Genomic DNA, 23,344 nt, shown 5'->3' on the forward strand with positions numbered 1-23,344 from the left:
TACAATGCTCTCAAAAGTCCTCCTGCTCTGGATGGACGCCAGGCTAATGAAATACAAATTCCTCGAATTTTCACTTTGTGTTTAGAGCCTTCCAGATGGCAAGGGAACTGAGGTGGGTGACAAGGAGCCCAAAAGAACTTCTGCAAAATTTCCTCAGGAATTTCCAGGGACTCTGAATACTAGTTGATTTTGTTTAGAATGACAACTTCTCCATGTACCATCCCCTAGATTTTCAGAACTCCAAGAAGGCTAAAGATGTCGTTCAGTGATAGAATCCTTGTCTAATATGCACAAGATATTCCGGGTTCCATCCCAACATGGAAAAGGACAAAAAAAAAGGACATTAAAATGTACATTAATTAAAATGTACATTAATTCTGGCAAAATCTTGGTAACCCAAAGTCATTAAGACAGTTCATGCAGGAACACGGAATTAAAAGGTGAGCAGATAGGAATAGAAGAGAGAAAGAGACAGCCAGTTCCATGTACCTTTCTTATTATGCCATCCTAATCCCTAACAGAGCCCTAAATGATGTTACTGCTACCTCAAGTGGAAAATTAAACTGAATGGTATTATTTTGACACAGGCTGGAGAATTGCTGTCCCAATCCCGTCTCACTAAAGAACAAAAGCTATCTTAATGGCCAGTTGAAGGGAACTAATCCTAGGTCACTCTGTGAATTTTTTCCCACTTAAAAATAAAAAAAAGAAACCAAAGCTACCTGATGAGTTTTCTTATTTTATTTAACACTGAAGGTAGAGAAAGCTAGGAGAAATTTCACAAAAACTTACAGAACAGACCTTAGACACACCAAAAAGAGTTCACACAAATAAGAAACCTATTGTGGATGATAAAACATATAAACGTGTGCTACTCACCACATTTAATACTCTCTGTCCGCACTGGGAGGCCAGACTGTGCTGCAGCAATCAATTTCAGAGCAACATAAAACTGTGTTGGACCAAAATAACCAACCCGCTTTGCACCACACAGTTCTGTGATCTGAAACAGACAAGAAAAATCATGCTGAAAAGCCCATTTCATAACAGGAAAAACGAGACAATACTATATGATGAAACCTTCAGGATTTCACAGGATAACTTACCAAAAAGTCCCTCAGGAACCTCCATGTATGCAATGGTTGAGGGTTTTTCTCCTCTGATTTATGAAGAGGGTTTTGATTCAAATCATTAATTTCTACCTACTAACAATGTTTCAGAACTGACTATCCTTCCTCTTTTGAAGACAAAAATAAAGATGACAAACAATGGCTGCTACTCGCTCTTCTTATAAAAGAATGGATGACTTTTCAGGGGGTAGATTCTAATGTACAAAGTCTGCAAAGTCATTGAAGCGAAAAGAACAGATTAGTCATTACCACTACTTAGGTGTTATTCTAGTTTACCAAAATTGAACGTGAATTAGTCAAGAGGTGGTAGTCAGTGGTAGTACACTTGCCTCCATGCACAAAGCCCTAGGTTCAACCCCAGTATCACAAAAACAAAGTTCTAAGGCAAAGTCACTTCTTAGTAAATGATACTTCAGGTGCCCACTTCCGAGAAACAAAAAAGCACTATGCACATAAAGACTTAACATTTCAATAACTGCTGGTCCCATTCTGTCACCTGCAATTAGAACATCTTCCTCCACATCTAGACTGAACTCAACTGTTTTCTCTTCTACAGATTCTTTCTAAAATCTTGGGTATATTAGTTTATTTTCCCAGTGCATTCTGAAAGCACTCTATTCAAATATCTAAAAGTGCCTATCCCATGATACATTGTCTTGGATAGGCTTCAAAAAATGAAAGGGAGCAAAGACTAAGCATGTGGGGGAATGAGGCATAACCGAGAGTTAATAATTGTTGAAATGAGTAAGGTTCATAGTGGTTCATTCTCCAAATTCAAATTTCTATACTGTCCATGTCAGCACTTAACACATTCTGCTTTAGTTCTCTGTTTTTCTCTGCTTCCCATCAACACAAATTCTCTTTAAGACCAGAGGCAACTGTTTTTTATTTTGTTTTATTTTTTTGGCAACTTTCTTTTATCTCCCAGCACAGAAATAGACACCTAAGATGCAATCAATTCTCAATCAAGTGCATGAAACTTACACTCAAAATAAAATGCAACTGAGTTTTATAATGTGTGCACTACTATGAATATGTAAATAACACACCCTAAGTTATAGATAAGGCTGTGCATGGAGAACATGGCCAACAGCATCAGGGTAGTTTCAGTATGAAGAGAGTTGTCTTACAAGATAATTCCTAATATAAAGAAATTTTAGTCCTTGGCAGGTCAACAAATAAACTATATTTCATAAAATGAACAATTAAATTTCAAAAAAGTGTGAATTTAGGGTGTCAACAAGATGCTTCAGCAGATAGGGGTGCCTGCTGCAAAGCCTGACCAGTTCAATCTTATCTCTAGGCCCTACAGGAAGAAATGAGAAAACCAAACCATGGAGGCTGTTCTCTGATCACTACACTTATACACCATGACACGGGCATCCATGGCATATGAATCTGCACATAAAACAAATAAAATGCAATAAAAGACTTTTTAAAAAGTGTGAATTTACTACCAAATTGACTTTGAATTATTCCTTTACCGTAGCTACTATCTCAAATCGGGAAGTGTTCTCACAACAGGTAACTGAAATTGCTGGTAAAATATTCATCATGGTACTTTAAGACTCGCCTTATCTGACATCAGATAATCAACTTGTTTACATTTGTCTCTATATTTTCATGCATACTAGTAGATTCTCTACATTTTAGCTAGAGAAGAAGAAATACAGTAAGCTCATAGGTCATTTGTCTTGCTCTTTGTACACTAAACTTCTCAGATATATACCAAGAGCTTTCTGAAATAATTATGCTTCAAGGAAGAGAACATAATTCTAAACCTTTGGAATTTACCTATGGAGTGGTGCCTCATCTGCATGAGATTTCTCAATCCAAAAGGCAGGCTACTTTTATAAGGTTTTGTTGGTTGGTTTGTTGGTTAGTTGTTTGGTTGGTTGGTTGGCTGGCTGGATGGCTAGCTGGCTGGCTGGCTGGCTGGCTGGTTGGTTGGTTGGGTTTTTTGTTTGTTTGGTTGCTTGGTTTTGGTTTTGGTTTTTTGGTTTTAGTTCATTAAAGTACAAAATATTTTTTCAGTTAAATTCTCTATGGAAGCTTGGCAGTGGTGGCACATGCCTTTAGTCCCCGCACTTGGGAGGCAGAGGCAGGTGGATCTCTGTGAGTTCAAGTCCAGCCTGGTCTATAGAGCAAGTTCCAGGACAGCCAGCAAAACCCTATCTTGAAGAAAAAAAATTCTCCATTAAAAAGTTTTAAGGTATGTGTAGAAATATTTTAATGACATCTAAAGAAGAAAGTGATATAGTATAGTCAGCTACTCAATTAACAGAGATATTTCATAAGCTGGCTTCTTCACCATCTTCTTTAGTTGACTTCAAATGTGTAACACACTCTCCTGGATCCATCCTAGATTACACACTGTCCAGATTTCCAGTATAAAATGAGAGAACTTATGGACTAGACTTTGTTTTCTCAGGTGGGAAGCAGGGGATGGAAAAAAAGGAATGGATGAAATCAACTTCTTATAACTTACAGATGCACACTAAACTGAACGTTGAATACAAAGATACAAATCAGAAAAATTCACTGGCCTTCTGGGAGGAATCTGGACATGGTTCCAGAAGGTTGAAGGCTACTAAAAAGCTTCCCTCCTACCTAATGCTGTAAAACTCAGTAACTGTGCTAAGCAACCAGTCCATACATGCTCCAGTTTGTATATAATACTTTCTTTCCTAGCTGAAAGGTAATACATTTTTAGAATAGTTCAAAGGTTTGAATATGCTTCTCTCTTTCTAGTATTTTAAAGGCCTCCACAGAATAGTCAAAAAATTAATAGTAGGAGGGGCTAGAAGAATTCTCCAAGAAACCCCTTCCTCTCTCCCACTCCCTGCTCTCTCCATCAGCGGGTAAGTTCAGACTCTGCTCTCACCTCACCAGGTTCTGTTGCGGGAGGTCCTTCCACTCCTCCAGCCTATAGCTGCTGAGATACCAGCCCATTGGGGCGTGGTCTCTCTCCCTTCAAAAAGGCTGCCACTTAATTCCATCTGGACGGGTGAGTGTGTGCTATCCAGGGGCGGACTGTCCGGGAAGAGAGCACAAACCCCCCTCCCCCAGCTCCTTCTGCAGGGCTGTCTTTCTTTTGCACGACCCAGCTCCCCAGCACCCCACCCCAACCCTGCCCTGCTGTATGCTAGGACCAGTGCTCAAGAACAGTTTTAAGCTCCTACACTAAGGCTACCCACCCAGAGCGGTGAGTGCCTGCCTACCGGGCAGGCCTCAGGGTACCCTGTAAGGGAGCCTGGGCACCTTCAGCTCCGGCGCCAGGCTTCCTGTGCTCTTCTGGATATCGCCCCCCCCTTGCTCCATTCATCCTTTTGCCCCCGGATCATTGGGCTACCTAGCGGCCCTGTTTAATTGCTGAGGAATCCCATCTGAGCGGGAACGGTTCCTGCTTCTACACTGAAGAGATACACCCAGAGAGTCAATCACAGGAGAGACTGGACCAAGACACCAGGCCTCTCCTGGCTCCATTTGAAGGAAGAGATGGGAAGGCGCCAAGGCAAGAATTCCTCCTACAACCTGAAAGGCAACATGACACCACCATAATCCAGGGATCCCGAAATAAGAAGAATTGTACACCCTACTCCAGAAGAAATAGAAGAAATCGACTCAAAAGTGAACTATATGAAAATAATAGAGGACCTAAAACAGGAAGTGAAAAACTGCCATAAACAATTAGAGATTACAAACAAACAGGTAGAGGAAATGAATAAATCACTCAAAGACACACAAGAAAACCAAGAGAACCAAGAAAAAGCAATCAAACAGGTTAGGGAAGCGGTTCAAGACTTGAAGAATGAGATGGAAGGAATGAAGAAAATACAAAGCGAGGGAAGAATGGAAATGGAAAATCTGGGTAAATGAACAGGAACTACAGAGACAAGTACTAACAACAGATTACAAGAGATAGAAGAAAGAATGTCAGACACTGAAGATACCATAGAGAAAATAAACACACTGATCAAAGAAAACAGCAAAACCAACAAATCCTCATCACAAAACATTCAGGAAATCTGGGACACAATAAAAAGACCAAACCTAAGAATAATTGGGATAGAAGAAGGAGAAGAAGTACAGCTCAACGGTCCAGAAAATATATTTAATAAAATTATAGAAGAAAACATTCCCAACCTAAAGAAAGATATTCCTTTGAAGGTTCAAGAAGCATACAGAACACCGAATAGACAGGACCAAAAAAAAAAAACATCTCCTCATCATTTAATAATCAAAACACAAAACATACAGAATAAAGAAAGAATATTAAGAGCTGCAAAGGAAAAGGGTCAAGTTACTTATAAGGGTAAACCTATCAGACTTACACCTGACTTCTCTATGGAAACCATGAAAGCCAGAAGGTCCTGGATAGATGTACGTCAGAAACTAAGAGACCATGGATGCAAGCCCAGACTACTATACCCAGCCAAGCTTTTGTTCACTATAAATGGAGAAATCAAAATTTTCCAGGATAAAAATAAATTCAAACAATACGTTACCACAAATCCAGCCTTACAGAAAGTAATAGAAAGAAAATCACAAAACAAGGAGTCCAACAATGACCACAATAACTCAAACATCTGGAGACCCTTCACCAGAACAACTCAAAGAAGGGAAACACACAAACTCTACTACTAAAAAAGTGACCGGAGTTAACAACCACTGGTCATTAATATCACTTAATGTCAATGGACTCAACTCACCTATAAAAAGGCACAGGCTAAGAGATTGGATAAGAAAACAGGATCCAACATTCTGCTGTTTACAAGAAACACACCTCAACCACAAAGACAGGCACCTACTCAGAGTAAAGGGCTGGGAAAAGGCTTATCAAGCAAATGGACCCAAGAAACAAGCAGGTGTGGCCATACTAATTTCTAACAAAGTTGACTTCAAACTTAAATCAATCAGAAAAGATAGAGAGGGACATCTTATACTCATAACAGGAAAAATCCATCAGGATGAAATCTCAATCCTGAATATCTATGCCCCTAATATAAAAGCACCCACGTACGTAAAAGAAACATTGCTAAAACTCAAGGCTGCCATCAAACGGCACACACTAATAGTAGGAGACTTCAACACTCCTCTCTCACCAATGGACAGGTCAATCAGACAGAAACCTAACAGAGAAATAAGAGAATTAATGGAGGTAATGAATCAAACGGACTTAACAGACATCTATAGAACATTCCACCCAAATAGGAAAGAATATACCTTCTTCTCTGCAGCTCATGGAACCTTCTCGAAAATTGACCACACACTCGGTAACAAAGCAAACTTCCACAGTTACAAAAAAAATTCGTAACCTCCTGCGTCTTATCATACCACCATGGATTAAAGTTAGAATCCAACAACAATGCTACCCCCAGAAAGCCTACAAACTCATGGAAACTGAACAGTCAACTTCTGAACCACACCTGGATCAAGGAAGAAATAAAGAAAGAAATTAAAGTCTTCCTGGAATTCAATGAAAATAAAGAAACAACCTATTCAAACTTATGGGACACTATGAAAGCAGTCCTGAGAGGAAAGTTCATAGCACTAAGTGCCCACTTAAAGAAAACAGAGAAAGCACACATTGGAGACTTAACAGCCCACCTGAAAGCTCTAGAAAAAAAGAAGCAGACTCACCTAGGAGGAGTAGAAGACTTGAAATAATCAAACTGAAGGCTGAAATCAACAAAATAGAAACACAGAAAACAATACAAAGAATCAATGAAACAAAAAGCTGGTTCCTAGAGAAAATCAACAAGATTGATAAACCCCTATCCAAGCTAATCAAACGGCAGAGAGAGAATATGCAAATTAATAAGATCAGAAATGAAAAGGGGGACATAACCACAGACACAGAGGAAATTCAGAGAATCATTAGATCTTACTACAAAAGCCTGTATGCCACAAAACTGGAAAATGTAAAAGAAATGGACACGTTTTTAGATAAATACCATATACCAAAGTTAAACCAGGACCAGGTGAACAATCTAAACAGACATGTTGGTTGCGAAGAATTAGAAGCTGTTATCAAAAAACTCCCTACCAAAAAAAGCCCAGGACCAGATGGTTTCAATGTGGAATTCTACCAGAACTTCCAGGAGAGCTTATTCCTATACTTCTTAATGTATTTCACAATATAGAAACAGAAGAGTCATTGCCAAATTCCTTTTATGAAGCTACAGTCACTCTGATACCAAAACCACACAAAGACTCAACCAAGAAAGAGAATTACAGGCCAATCTCACTCATGAACATCGACACAAAAATCCTCAACAAAATACTGGCAAACCGTATCCAAGAACACATTAGAAAAATTATCCATTATGATCAAGTAGGCTTCATCCCAGAGATGCAGGGCTGGTTCAACATACGAAAATCTATCAATGTAATCCATCATATAAATAAACTGAAAGAAAAAAATCATATGATCATTTCATTAGATGCTGAAAAAGCTTTTGACAAAATTCAACATCCCTTTATGATTAAAGTATTGGAGAGATTAGGGATACAAGGGTCATACCTAAATATTATAAAAGCTATTTACAGCAAACCGACAGCTAACATCAAACTAAATGGAGAGAAACTCAAAGCCATCCCACTAAAATCAGGAACACGACAAGGATGTCCACTCTCTCCATACCTCTTCAATATAGTGCTTGAAGTTTTAGCAATTGCAATAAGACAACATAAGGGGATCAAGGGGATTCGAATTGGGAAGGAAGAGGTTAAACTTTCATTATTTGCAGATGATATGATAGTGTACATAAGCGACCCCAAAAACTCCACCAAAGAACTCCTAAAGCTGATAAACAGCTTTAGTAATGTGGCAGGATACAAGATCAACTCCAAAAAATCAGTCGCCCTCCTATACACACAAAGGATTGGAAGCAGAGAGGGAAATCAGAGAAGCATCACCTTTCACGATAGCCACAAATAGCATAAAATATCTTGGGGTAACTCTAACCAAGGAAGTGAAAGATCTATTTGACAAGAACTTTAAGGAATTGAAGAAAGAAATTGAAGAGGATACCAGAAAGTGGAAAGATCTCCCTTGCTCTTGGATTGGGAGGATCAACATAGTAAAAATGGCAATTCTACCAAAGGCAATTTTTAGATTCAATGCAATCCCCATCAAGGTCCCATCAAAATTCTTCACAGATCTGGAGAGGACAATAATCAACTTTATATGGAAAAACAAAAAACCCAGGATAGCCAAAACAGTCTTATATAATAAAGGAACTTCTGGAGGCATTACCATCCCTGACTTCAAACTCTACTTCAGAGCTACAGTATTGAAAACAGCTTGGTATTGGTATAAAAACAGAGAAGTCAACCAATGGAATCGTATAGAAGACCCAGATTTTAACCCACAAACCTATGAACACCTCATTTTTGATAAAGGAGCTAAAAGTATACAATGGAAGAAAGAAAGCATCTTCAACAAATGGTGCTGGCACAACTGGATGTCAACCTGTAGAAGAATGAAAATTGACCCATATCTATCTCCATGCACAAAACTCAAGTCCAAATGGATCAAAGACCTCAATATCAGTCCAAGCACACTGAACCTGATAGAAGAGAAATTGGGAGGTACCCTACAACAGATGGGCACAGGCGATTGCTTCCTAGGTATAACCCCAGAAGCACAGACATTAAGGGCATCATTGAATAAAGTGGACCTACTAAAACTGAGAAGCTTCTGTAAAGCAAAGGACACTGTCACTAGGACAAAAAGGCAACCCACTGACTGGGAGAAGATCTTCACCAACCCCGCAACAGACAAAGGTCTGATCTCCAAAATATATAAAGAACTCAAGAAACTAGACCGTAAAAGGCTAATCAACCCAATTAAAAAATGGGACACTGATCTGAACAGAGAATTCTCAACAGAAGAAGTTCAAATGGCCAAAAGACACTTAAGGTCATGCTCAACCTCCTTAGCGATCAGGGAAATGCAAATCAAAACAACTTTGAAATATCATCTTACACCTGTCAGATTGGCTAAAATCAAAAACACCAATGATAGCCTCTGCTGGAGAGGTTGTGGAGGAAGGGGTTCCCTCATCCATTGCTGGTGGGAATGCAAACTTGTGCAACCACTTTGGAAAGCAGTGTTTCGGTTTCTCAGGAAATTCGGGATCAACCTACCCCTGGACCCAGCAATACCACTCCTGGGAATATACCCAAGAGATGCCCAATCATCTGACAAGGGCATTTGTTCAACTATGTTCATAGCAGCATTATTTGTAATAGCCAGAACCTGGAAACAACCTAGATGTCCTTCAATGGAAGAATGGATGAAGAAAGTGTGGAATATATACACATTAGAGTACTACTCAGCGGTAAAAAACAATGACTTCTCAAATTTTGCATGCAAATGGATGGAAATAAAAAATACTCTCCTGAGTGAGGTAACCCAGACCCAAAAAGATAAACATGGGATGTACTCACTCATAATTGGTTTCTAGCCTTAAATAAAGGTCAGTGAGTCTATAATTGGATATCCTAAAGAAGCTAAATAAGAAGGTGAACCCAAAGAAAAACATATAGCTTTCCTCTTGGGTAGGGGAAGTAGACAAAATTGCCAGGCAAAAATCGGGATCTTAAGGGTGGGGCGGAGGGGGGTAAGGGGAGATGGGGAGAGAAAAGTGAGAAGGGTAGGATGGGGAGAACTTGGGGCAACGGGATGATTGGGATAAAGGAAGGTTGGATAGGGGAGCAGGGAAGCACATATCTTAATTAAGGGAGCCATCTTAGGGTTGGGAAGAGACTTGGACCTAGAGGGGCTTCCAGGTGCCCAAGGCGAGGTCCCCAGTTAGTTCCTGGGGCAGCTGAAGATAGGGAACCTGAAATGATCCTATCCTATAGCCATACTGGTGAATATTTTGCATATCACCATAGAACCTTCATCTGGTGATGGATGGAGATAGAGACAGAGACCCACACTGGAGTACTGGACTGAGCTCCCAAGGCCCCAATGAGGAACAGAAGGAGGGAGAAGACGAGCAAGGAAGTCAGTACCAAGAGGGGTGCACCCACCCACGGAGACAGTGGGGCTGATCTATTGGGAGCTCACCAAGGCCAGCTGGACTGTGACTAAAAAAGCATGGGATAAAACCGGACTCTCTGAATATGGCGGACAATGAGGGCTGCTGAGAAGCCAAGGACAATGGCACTGGGTTTTGATCCTATTTCATGTTCTGGCTGTGTGGGAGCCTAGCCAGTTTGGATGTTCACCTTCCTAGACATGGACAGAGGGGGGAGGACCTTGGACTTTCCACAAGGCAGGGAACCCTGATTGTTCTTTGGACTGGAGAGGGAGAGGGAGAGGAGTGGGGGGAGAGGGAGAGATGTGGGGGGACAGGGAGAGGAGTGGGGAGGAGGAGTGGGAGGCTGGGAGGAGGCGGAAATTGTTTTTTTCTCAATAAAACAAAAAGAAAGTTAAAAAAAGCGGCCACTTCCCTCTCCTCTCTCTCTTCACTTCCTGCTCCGCAGGCGACAAGACTCCCTTCCTAGTTGCTCAGAGGGCTGTTGTCTGGGACGGTGATCTGTAAGTTTTTTCCGCTTTAAATAAATACCACCCTATTAATCATAATTCCAAACTGGTGTGGCATTGTTTGTGACTTACGCCTTCAAGGTTCAAGTCCTACTCTAGACTGTCTCCCTTTATCCACAAGTCTCAGCCTCCCTCCAAGTCTCTTATTATAACCAGACCCCCTTTTCAGTTCCAAAGCACTTCCTGGGTTCTTCGTGTTCTTCAGGTAAAACTCCGTCCTGAATATGGCCCTCGTATCTGATCTGAACCACCCTCCCAACAATCCTCCACTGAAGCTAACTAAGGCTCTAGGCACAGCAGACAGCAGTCTCTCAACACCCATTAAGGAGTTCTCTACATAGGCTCCAAACATGTCTTTGTTTCTCTGCCTGTTCTTCATTACCCAATGACTGATGTTATCTCTGAAACCTTATGCAATTCCATGACACCATGGTAGACTTTTCACCGATGTGACAAGATACCTGACACAAACAACTTAAGGGGGGAAGGATTTATTTCACTCAGCTTCAGTGATTCCAATCCATTAGGGAGAGTGTATCAGGGAAAAAGGCCTATCAGACAGGCAGAGCATCTCACTTCCTAACAAGGAAGAAGCAAAAGGGGGAAATGCACAATTGGTACTTTTACTGCTTCCATTACACCCCTTCCCATCTTGTCCTCCATGTCCTCAGTGCACAGCACAAGTTAATGGTGTGGCTTTGTCATGACTGTTCCCTGGGAGTCATACTTCATGATGTTTTATCTACACTTTACTGCTCAATGAATGTCACTGGGTTAGTTTTCACAGCCTGTAGAGTTCTCTCTCGTGCTGTAATTACTTTTACGAGTAGCTGTTAAAATAGTGTTAGCCTTATCACATCATATAGTCAAGAGTTCCTACAAGAATATAAGAGATTGTGAACTGCTCCATTCCCCACTATTCAACCAGAAGAATACTGCTTCAACTGGAATTTAGAATGAAGAGTGTCTCAGTGATGACTCTAGAGACATACTTTCTTGTGTTCAGCATACCCCAGTGGATGTCAATTGGCACACTCAACAATATGGAAGAGAATTTGAAAGACACACTCATAAGCTGTACTCCAACCCCTTAGGAAACAAATGAAGAGGCAAGTCAACAACTGCATGCTAGCTTTCCCGTTTCCATTCATTTAAACTTTCTAATGTCATTTCAGCAAGCCACTCAAGAAAAGATGAACCCCTCTTATTGTATTGCTCAATATCATACCAAAGCACCTCACTAAAGAGAAAAACAGACACGCAGAGCTTAGGTGTGATACCAGACAGCAGATATTTTTCTATACTTTATGCATAGCAATATAAAGTACACTAAATAACATTATGATAGAATGCTCCCTAGTTATACACAAATTAAGTTCCCAGGTCAAAAAGTTAATTGAGTTGGAACTTTGATGGGGATTGCATTGAATCTGTAGATTGCTTTAGGTAAGATGGCAGCAGTGGAAACACAGCTTGAACTGGCTCTCCCCTGTGACTACCCCAATTGTCAGCGAAGAGCCTTCATCCAGTGACTGATCAAGGCAGATTCAGAGACCCACAGCCAAACATTGGGCCCAACAAGGGAGTACTGCTAAAGAGAGGGAGGAGGGATTGTAGGAGGATAGGGACATCAGAGGAAAACTCACAGAAACTGTTAGGCTGATTCATGGGAACTCACAGTATCTGAACCAACAACTAGGAAGCCTGCATGGGACCAACCTACACTCTGCATATATGTGACAGCTGTGTAGCTTGGTCTACTTGTGGGACTCCTGGCAATGGGAGCAGAGACTGGCCCTGGTGCTTTGGTTGACTCTTGGGAACCTATTTCTCATGCTGGATTGCCTGCCCAGTCTGAATACAGGGGGAGGTGCCTGGTCTTATGGCAGCTTGATGTACCATGCTTTGCTGATGCTCACGGGAGGCCTGCCCTTTCTGAGCAAATATGAAGGAGGGGTGAACTGAAGGGGGAGGAGGAAAGGGAGTGGGAGGAAAGGAGGGAGGGGAGGCTGTGATCAGGATGTAAATAAATGAATTAATAAAAAAGTTAATTAAGATATTCCAGGTCCCAAATTCAAAGACAGTATCGAACTGTGTGATAGGCCTCACAGTTCATCTTCTGCTAATTATACCAGAGGCTGGAAAACTACTGCCCATAGATCAACACTAGCGACTTCCTGGTTTTCTATGGCTATCAAGCTGAAAAAGGTCTTTACATATGGACATTTTGCAACCCATTTTATGAAATCAACTTAGAATATCGATAAGGAAAATGTTACTCCTGAAACATTAATTTCATTCTTCTTACAAGTAGTGTGAATTATTTTTCTGAAGCAGTTTTGGCTGAGGATGCAGCTTTGTGGATAGAGTTGAGAGCCTGCATGAAAAATCCCTGGATTAGATCCCCCAGCACCACATAAAACTGCGTGTGGTAGTCAGATGTGTTGGCGCATGCCTTTAATCCCAGCACTCAGAAGGCAGGGGGATCTCTGTAAGTTTGAGGCCAGCCTGGTCTACAAGAGCTAGTTCCAGGGCAGCGAGGGCTGTTACACAGAAAAACTCTGTCTCAAACAAACAAACCTGTGTGTTAGCTTATGTCTGTAATCCCAGCATTCACAAGGTGAGGGAAAGGCAAAAGATCAGAAGCTCAAAGTCATATTGGGATACACAGTGAATTCAAGGCTAGTCTGTACTATATGAGATCCTGTCTCAAAAACTAAAAAAAAAGTTTCATATTTTTAAATTTGTCAATAAACAGTTTTTGGAAGTTTGCTTTCTCCCTTGTTACATAAGCACCTATATAATAGCCTTATTTTGCCAGTTAGTCTAAAAATCCCAAAATACTTACCATCTGGTCCTTTACAGAAAGGACTATCAAGCCCATACATAACAACACAGTGCTTCAATCAGCTGTATTTCACATCCTTTCATGTGCTCTCAATAGCCATGTTGAGAGGGAATTTGTTTGAATCAATCAGTTACACTAGGTAAATGCCACTTAAATTGTGAGCTCTTCCATTCGGAGAAGATATGTGCAGCAGCCTCTTCTTCAGACCTCAATTTTCAGCCATCCATCCATCCATTCATTCTTTTATTCACTATACATTTGCTTTAAATTTTCACAAGTTTTTAAGTAGAGACTTTATATTACTATTAACTTCCACAGAAACCACCTGGAGCAAGTGGATGTCATATTCAAATGTGAACAAAACCTATTCAATAGGTAGGGAGATAGAGCAATGGATAAAGTGCTTGCTTTGCAAGCTCGAGGACCATAGTTCAGATCTTTAGACCCCGTGTAAATGACCTGCCTGTAATTCCACTGCTCAGATGGCAGAGATATAGGGTTCTCAGGACAATATGGTTAGCTAGAGTAGCCAAATAAAGAACTTCAAGTTCAGGGAGAGAACCGGCCTCAGTAAATAAAGTAGACAGTGATGAAGGAAAACATCTGAATGAGAAAATACACCGATATCAACCTCTGAACTTCACATGCCCACCCCACACACAGTTGGAGGGAAATTTACAAATTACAAGTTCCGCTTCCCATTTCAAAAGCTGAAAACCAAATGTTCTGATTCCCATGTAGCTGGGATATAAACAGGCCACCTAGGCTCCATTAGTGGCACATTTTCACAATAGCCTGCTTTGAAGAGAGCCATGGAAAGAAAGGGGCTCTGCTCAGAGCTTCTGCTGTTTTCCTTTCTGATGGAGGAGTGGGGAAAGAAGCAGTTAGCATCAGTCAGATCCCTGGTGTCTGCAGGTCATCCAGGCATCACAACATATGGTTCCTACTTGGCCTGAAGCAGTACGTGTGGCTCCAGGCTTTGCTTCCAAAAACTCAGAACCCACCCGCCCTGTTTCTCCAGCTCTCCAAATGACCCTGTGATTTACCTTAAACACTCTCCCATTTCTGGCTTGTCCTAGAGTGATTCTATTGTTTACTGTAAAAGATCACCAATTAAAAAGGAATGAGGAAGTACTCAGGGTCCTCAGTTTACCTCAGGATGAACTGAGAAAAAAATGGTACTCAGCATTTGACATAGTGGGTATCATTCCCTTGCAGGGTGCGAACACACATAGTTTAGAGATAAGGCATCTCTAGAAACAGAAGCTTACAAACCTGCTGGCTGCCTCTAGAAACAAGAGCACAGAAGGAAACAGAAGTTTACTGTATATTATTTTGTATCTTATACATTTTTGAATTGCATTTTCAAAATTTAGTAAAGTACAAAGAGCAAGAGATACAACCACACATCATGTCAACAAGAAATGACATAGAAATACACCAGAAACATTTCCATTCCTTTTGCTATTAAGTGAAATTTCAGAACCAAGTATCCAAGGCAACAAAGCTTCAAAGGTTCCCACTCACCAAGCCCTGACTTAAAGCACAAACATGGAACTCTTTTCTCTGAACTACCAACACAGAGCAAATAAGAGCTTGCCTTGTCAAAGACTGACTAGCCAGGTGACTGTAGTAGGGGTATCTGATGTTCTTTGTGTTCAGAGCTCATCTACTGGAACAAGGCTTTCTCAAGTTCCCAAACAGTCTCTGACAATGAGTGTAATCTAAAACGATGGCTTCAACCTTTTCCTCTGGTACTTACTACCTCCACCTTGTATTGTGGTTCTCAGAATACCTGTTACAAGGATGGAAGTCCTGCATTTTAACTGGTTGTATTTGTGTATGCAAGTGTATGCATGCAGAAGTAAGAGAACAACTTTCAGGAGTTGATTCTCACCTCCACGTATTTCTGAGGCAGAGTCTCTCTTGTTTTTGCATTGTACTGGATCTTCCAGACTAGCTGACCTTCTGGCCAATTCTCCTGTCTCCACCTCCCATCTCAATGTAATAATGTTGGCAATATAGATGTTTGGCACTGCATCCAGTCCCTTTTATGAGGGTTCTCAGAATTGAACTCAGGTCATCAGTCTTATTCATTAAGTGCTTTTACCCAATGAAACATCTTCCCGTCCCCAAATCTTGCAGGTTAAAATCATCTTTCCCTTCCCTGAAGTACTCATACCACTGATTTGTCTGGCTCACAAATAAATATACTAACTGCGTTTTTAATTCCTCATGGCATGATGAAAACCCCAATATATAGTGTTTTTCATCTCTGGATGGTGAACTGTATGACTATCAACCTAATCAAATAAGTAAATTTTCCTTTTATGTACATAAAAGTTGTATTTAATTAAGATTTTTATTAGTATATAAAAGAATGGTTTAGATTATGATTTCCATACATCTATATTATTGTATCTTGTTCTTACTTGCACCCAACTACCCGCTCCTATTCCTCCTCCCTCTACCTGGATGGTAGCCTATCACCACCAAAATAGTTCCTCCTTCTGTTTTATCGTGTGTGTGTGTGTGTGTGTGTGTGTGTGTGTGTGCACGCACGCGCGTTTGTGCGTGCATGTGTTTAAATCAAGATTCTGCACATGAGAGAAAACAGATTGGCTTTCTAAGTTTGGCTTATGTCACTTAACATGAATGCCACATCCATCCTACAAATTTCATAATTTTATTCTTATTTATGGCTAAGAAAAATTTCACTATATGTATTATCTCATTTTCTTCATCTATTTACCTGCTGGTGGCTGATATAAATTTAGGCTGATTACATATCTTGGCTATTGTGAATAGTGCAGTAATAAACACTCATCCAACAGCTGGTACCAGAAAATGTGTCTGTTGCTGTGATGGACGGAGCGTGCTGTTTTGTGGGAGGATTGTGGAGTTATCTGGAGCTTTGGGTTAAAAAGGGTCATTGGGGGGCTGGAGAGATGGCTCAGCGGTTAAGAGCACTGCCTGCTCTTCCAAAGGTCCTGAGTTCAATTCTCAGCAACCACATGGTGGCTCACAACCATCTGTAATGAGGTCTGGTGCCCTCTTCTGGCCTGCAGGCATACACACAGACAAAATATTGTATACATAATAAATAAATAAATATTTAAAATCGTAAAAGGAAAATTTAAAAAGAGGAGCTGCAGAAATTCACAAAAGCAGTGACAAAACAACCTAAAACTCTAAGAGCGATAGGCAAGCCAAGAGGTGTGCATACCTATAATCCCAGCACTCAGGAGGTAGAGACAGGAGGGCCGTGAGTTCAAGCTCATTCTTACTTGCATGGGAAAGGTAAAAATTACAAATAACATAACCCCCCAAAATCCAAGTAGAACATAGTTCCAATCAAATGGCTCCCAAGTGGGGGGAATGAGAAGCAGAAGCCTCATCCACAAGGAAGCCAAATGGAGGTGATTTTTTTCTTTGGTGAAAGGAAACTGGCAGTCCTACCCATAAGACAAGTGACATGCCTCAAGTCTAGCTGTGGATTTTCCAGCAGATGGGTCAGTAATAGAGAGGTACCCCATTTTGTACTCTATATGATTTGTACTCTACCCTATGTTGTACTCTGATTTGGAAAGCGATACAGCCAGGTGCCGTCTTGAGAAAGAATCTTTTGTTTAAAATTGAGCTACCCTGAAGAGATGTAAAAAATGAAAAAAACAAGTCAGACCACCCAAATATAACCTATCACAACCCTTGGGTGAGAGAGAGAGAGAGCCCACAGGTGGTTACAGAGCAGTAAAGGGCCATATGTTAACAAGAGAAAAGTCCAGGCTGCATGAGGTTCAGTTCAGCAGTGAAATGCACAACTCTTGCCTTCAGTAGCCAAGAGCAGATTCCATCAACTGAGAATAATACTGAAGTGCAATACTCATGAGTCGGAGGTCAGCAGGTGAATCAAGCTCTGGAGGCAAGTATCTCCTGTTTGCTGTGGTAGAGCCTAAGGACTCTAAACTGCATCCACCAGCAGGCTGGCTAATATTAGGAGTTCTTCAAAGTAAGAAGACAGGTCCCCTTGCCTGTAGCTCTCACTGCAGTGATTACCTCCCACATTCCCAAAATACTTGAGAGACACTCCGCAGCTACTTCAGGGAGGTAGGTACTAGCTAGGGAGCTTTGGAAGGATAAAGAGAACCTGCATGGCTCACGGACTACAAAGCTAAGCATGGTCAGCAAAGGTCTCTGGTATACAAAGAAAGGAAGCTGCCAAAGTGAAGACAGCTATGGTGGACATCGGGCACTTACCCAATACAGGCTTTGAGATAGTAACATGGTCTCACATAGCCAAGGCTAGGCTTGAATTTCTCACACTCCTGCTTTTGCCTCCCTCTCGTTTTTCTGGAATTGCAAATGTGAGCTACCATGCTTGGCTCGATAGCAATGTTTTCATTATGCACCTAAATTTGAGGAGAATGGGGACTGGTGTAATGATTTCATTAATGATGCTGATCTCTCATGACTTTTTTCAACCAGGGCTTCTTTGACAAGCCAATGTCATGGCTCTCCCATCTGCCCAGATGGCTGCAATCATGTGGGTATTCATCTCCACTGGTTCAAGGGTTCCTCAGAGCTAACACATGCCTGGAAAGAAATATGGATCCAACAATGCAAAGGTCAGCAGAGATGGAGGTGGGCCATGCAGTAAATTGCCAAGTCATAAAGGGTCCTCTCCATCAATTTAGAAGAAAAGACTAGCAGGCTCCACAGTAATAAATAAAATTTACTAAGGATAGGCTGTGCCAGGCACTGGCCTAAATAGCAGAAACTAATGAAATAAAGGAACCACGACACATACACACAAGCAGTCTTGACACTAGAACTAAATTAAAATGCAATTATAGCACAGATTATAAGAGAAAATTGCTTTCAGAATTCTTGGCCCAAGATTCAGGGCTTTGCATATCACAGAAGTTCTGTGCAGCTAGAAGCAGAGAAATCTCAGGTGAGCACAAATGAACTGCCAGAATTATATAAAGCTTCTGCTGCTTCTGGCAGCTCAGACTTAACTCACAAGCCAAAGGATTAGCTTTGCTGATAGTTCGCTTTCTGACATTTTAGTGCTTTTTGAAAACAAAAGCCAGGCCTATGGTGCATGCCTTTAATCACAGCACTCAGGAAGCTAGGATAGGAGGATCACCATAAATTGGAGGCCAGATTGGGCTACATAGTAAATTCCAGGCTAGCCTGAGCTGCAGAATGAGACTCTTTCTCAAAAGATAAAAAAAAAGCCAGGCATGGTGGCACATGCCTTAAATTTCCAGCACTGGAGACAGAGACAGGTGGAGTTCTGTGAGTTCAAGGCCAGCTTGGTCTACATAATGAGTTCTAGGACAGCCAGGGCTGTTACACAGAGAAACTCTGTCTTGAAAAAGAAAACAAAAAGGTAAAATTATAGTTTCACGTTATTTAGAATTTTCCTGAGTTGAATTCAATATGTTCTATATTGGTGCAGAATATTTTAAGTACACATGTTTTTTAAAGAAATTAATACCTTATAATAATAGGGCAAAGCAGAGAGTTTGAAATAAGTGAATCGCTAATATTCTACAACAGCCTTTGGCATGCTGGGGGAACGAATAGAAAGGTCAGTCTAGGTCACACTGGAATTCTACTCTTGACTCAACATCCAAATAGATTGGAGGCTTCTAGAATGGAGCTAACCTATTCCAGAAACACCCACCTTGGATGAACTAAAGCAATTCAACTTCAATTATTAGGTTTTTTTGTCAAGTTCCCAATGAAGACCAGATGCAGTAGTTAAAATAACAAACACACCTCTCAACTTCCTGACATCCTGGCAACCTCCCCCTTGTAGAGCCCAATGGCATCCAAAGTTACCTACTCCAGGGCACTAAATCTGGATAAGGACCCTTCTTCCATATTCAGGATGATTCTCCCCCAACAGTAGGTCTCTCTCATGACAGCAGCATAATCCAGTCCTCTATGTCACCATGACATAGACACATGAATTTGTACAGCTCAGTGGCATGAGATCTAATCTTAAGGAGTTGGTCACCACAGAAGTGTCAGTTAAGGTGAGGCACAAGACAGACAGACAAAGGGGAACAAAGCCAAGTGCCAAAGTATTGAAATAGTTGTGACACAGGATATTTGATTATGGAATTGACTTCTTTGTTGACTGAGAGATTAGTCAGTGTAATATGGCCATTAAAATCATATATTATTTGTCTCATTGCTATGAGAAAATCCTCTGGCTAAGGAACATTAAGGAAGGGTTTATTGGAGCTTGAATTTGAGGGTGTAATTCATCAAGGCAGGGAGTCAATTTCGATAGGAGTGTGAGACAACTGTTCACACACTGGCTCCACAGTCAGGAAGCAGAGCGATACAAATGCAGGAATTGTCTGGGAATTCTAAATTCTATCAAGTTGACAGTCAAGATTGACCACTTCCCGAGTAGGTATAAGGCCCTAGGTTCCATCCTCCCAGCACCACAAAACAAACAGAAAATAAAAACAAGTGTCACATGAACCAAATATAGGCTCACTAAAGATATCATTTATTCAGTTCCCATGGGTAGGACACTATGGAATGAATGGAGTATCTTTGGGCCCAGCAACTGAAAGATGTAGTATTCATACCTCAGTAGTCAGAGATATATATGCAAGTTATGCCCTGGTAGCTTCACATGTCCACCAGCACACATTTATGTAGAGAAACAAAGACCGAGTACACCCTCAGAAGTGTTTCCTGTCAACAGAATATGGAAACAAACTACAAATCTGGCTTCCTCCTGTGTGGCAGGCAACTAGGCTGACCAGCATACAGGATAAAACTAATGAACATTTGCTGTTTTTCTTTTGGCTTCTCAGCATTAGAATCCTCTCAATATTCATGAAATTGTTCATCTGCTTTCAACTAAATAAGCTAAAAATGTCAGATGCTTTCTTTTGAGTGTGGTGCTGGGAAATAGAATCCACAGCCCTCTGCTTTGGAGCCTATAGGTCGACTAGTTGTACAATGAATTTGGTTCATGTGACATTTGTTTTTATTTTCTATTTGTTTTGTGGTGCTGGGAGGACAGAACCTCGAGCCTTATGCCTACTGGGGAAGCACTCTGCCACTGTGGTGACCAATCTTGACTGTCAACTTGATAGAATTTGAATAAATATGGGCATTTGGATCTTTGATGCAAAGTATGAAGAGTGGATAACTGCAACACCCAGACCCAAGAACAGTCCAACATCTGTGTAATAAAGGCAATGTTTGCGTTGTAGTTGGGACATGCAGTCTTCAGTATCTAGAGTACCAGCACCCTCACTAAGCCAATTCTATGGTGTGAGTAGGCTGTAGTTCTGGACCTATTGCCCTCTGCCTGTGCATCTTTCAGATCTCCCTGGAGCTTTCCTAGAAAGAGACGAACTACTGAAAATCCTGCTAATAGCAGGTTTCTCCTTTAATTAGCCACAATTATTTCCAGATCCTGTTAGTAAGAATGTTGGGAGTGACAGATGATATATTATAGGTGAGCCTCGATCATTCAAGAGCTTCCAAATCTGGCTGTATCAATTATCAGCCACTGGAAAGCAAATCACCCTCAAAGTTAAGTACCTTAAAACAATACTTCAGTTTAAAATTCTGGGGCTCAGTAATTTGGGCTGAGTTCAGCTGGCCAAATATACTGATCTGGGCCAAATGCCACTGATCTCAGGTGGGCTCACTTAGGCATCTGCATTTATGCTATTGGGTTGGCTTGGTGCCACTATTTTCCTTCACACGGACTCCCTTCCTGCAGCCTACACCTGTGGTTTTTCCACACAGTGGTAGAGTTTCCAAAGCAGTAAGAAACTGAAGATTCTTCCTGCCTGGGCTCAAAACCTGCACAAAGCCACTTTCACTGTAGTCCGGTGAACCCAAGTTACAAGGCCAGTCAAGATGTTGAGGATTAGGAAATGGGCTCCACGTCTGGAAGGGGAGAGTAACAAAGCATCAGAAGACATTTTGTGATCTACCTCACCTGACTGATTTGTAAACAAGACAATGGGGAAGTTATCACAATGGAACCCTCTAGAAGTTTTCATTTATTTGAATTGCTCATACCTAGAATCTGTTCTGTCACCAGCATTTCTACTCACCACTACCAGCTCCAGTTAGTGATTCAAGAGCTAACTAAGAGGAATAAACACACATGCTGGGCCAGCCCGTTTTTAGCAGCCATAAAGAGTTTTTGCAGGTCTCTCTTACCATAGGGAAGGTTAAAGCACATGGACTAGGTGTACACTATGACTAGTACATGTAAATCTGAGAACTTTGAAGGCTGAGACAGGAGGATTACTGTAAGTTTGAAGCCAGCCTGGCTAGATACATAAGGTTCAAAGCCCCCCAAGGTTAGTGTGACACCCTGTCTCAAAATAACCCACATGGACTAGAACCAGGTGGCATTTGACATCAATTTTCTGGAGTTAGAACCTCACTTTTCTCCCCCAAAGCTAAAAAACACATTTATTGCATATGCATAAATGAGTAGTATAACCACTTCAAACAGAAAATTAGTTAACATCCATGAGTTTCAGAAAAATGTAATATAATTCTAAAGGAATTAAACAATTCTGCTCCAAATTCATTTGGTTGTTGAGGAGATTTAACCAAAACCCGTTCCAAGAGCTGCGGAAATAGGTAGACCCCACAAATTGAAGCTAAATGTTTCCCTGACAACTGCTGAACAAAGGAAGAGAGGTCTCCATGGAAACCACCCAGGCCTTGCATCTACCATTTACTTTACACTTTGCCTGGCATTCAAGCACATCAAATCAGTGGTAAAAGCATACAGAAGCCGGAAGAGAAGGCTTTAGAGCAATGAACAATTTCCATGTTTGGTACAGTGAGATTTTTCTAAGAAACGCAAGGTACAGCCAGTCCAAATGTGTCAGGACTCAATTAAGAAATCCTTGCATGGCTGGCGCATTTTTAAATACACCCTGACTTAATCCATTTGGGCTTTAACAATAAGCTACCTTGGACTGGGTAATGCATTAAGGTTAGAAAATTATTTCCCCAAGATCTGAAATCTAAGTAAGAGCAAGATGCTAGCAGATTCAGATTGAGTATTTGGTAAGGGGTGTGAGGGGCAGCAGTATCTCTCTCTCCTCCTAAACCTCCTTCACTACTCCCCTCAGTAAATGATGCTTCCTTGCTGTTTTCGGGCACAGTAGAAAGGGCAAATCAGCTTCCTTCAATCTCATTAATAGGGATACTAAACCCATTCATGATAGCTCGATCCTCATGATCTAATCACCTAATAATATACATTGAAGAACAAAGTACCTGAAAGAGCTGTGAAAAGTGTACTACTTTCATAGGTCTGTTATAACCATGCATATTACATGACTTAAAATAAGAGACCCATACTTATTGTCTTACACTTCTGCAGGCTGGAGCCAAACACTAGGATCAGCAAACAGGGTTCCTCCCTCCAGAGGGCTCTAATGGAGCATCTCCTCCATGCCTCCTGCTAGTTTCTCTAGCCCAATATTCCTTGGTGCTTAGCCCAGTGGTTTTCAACTTTCTTAATGCTGTAACCCTTTAATAGAGTTCCTCATGTTTAGGTGACCCCCAACCATAAAATTATTTTCATTGCTACTTCATAACTGTAATTTTGTTACTGTTATGAACCATAATGTAAATATCTGATACACAGGTGGTCTTAGGCGATCCCTGTGAAAGGGTTATTCAGTCACCTGAAGGAAGCCACAGATTAAGGCTTTGATGAATCACTTATGTTAGAGTTATGTCACATGTATGCTCCCTAAATCTGTCTTTGTGTGACTGTCA

At 41.1% G+C, this 23,344-nt stretch overlaps 1 protein-coding gene across 1 annotated transcript in view; it reads right to left on the reverse strand.

The window, feature by feature from the left end:
• LOC121439439 (ralBP1-associated Eps domain-containing protein 2-like) overlaps positions 1-23,344 on the reverse strand; it is a 208,265-nt gene that overhangs the window by 103,892 nt on the left and 81,029 nt on the right. The window contains exon 2 of the mRNA XM_041639940.1: positions 880-1,003. Within this exon, the coding sequence (XP_041495874.1) occupies positions 880-1,003 (124 nt within the window). The remainder of the gene's footprint in view (positions 1-879; positions 1,004-23,344) is intronic.

Source organism: Microtus oregoni, unplaced genomic scaffold, assembly GCF_018167655.1.
Source record: "Microtus oregoni isolate MIOR12 unplaced genomic scaffold, Mior012 000061F_ref0000440, whole genome shotgun sequence".
Taxonomy (NCBI): domain Eukaryota; kingdom Metazoa; phylum Chordata; class Mammalia; order Rodentia; family Cricetidae; genus Microtus; species Microtus oregoni.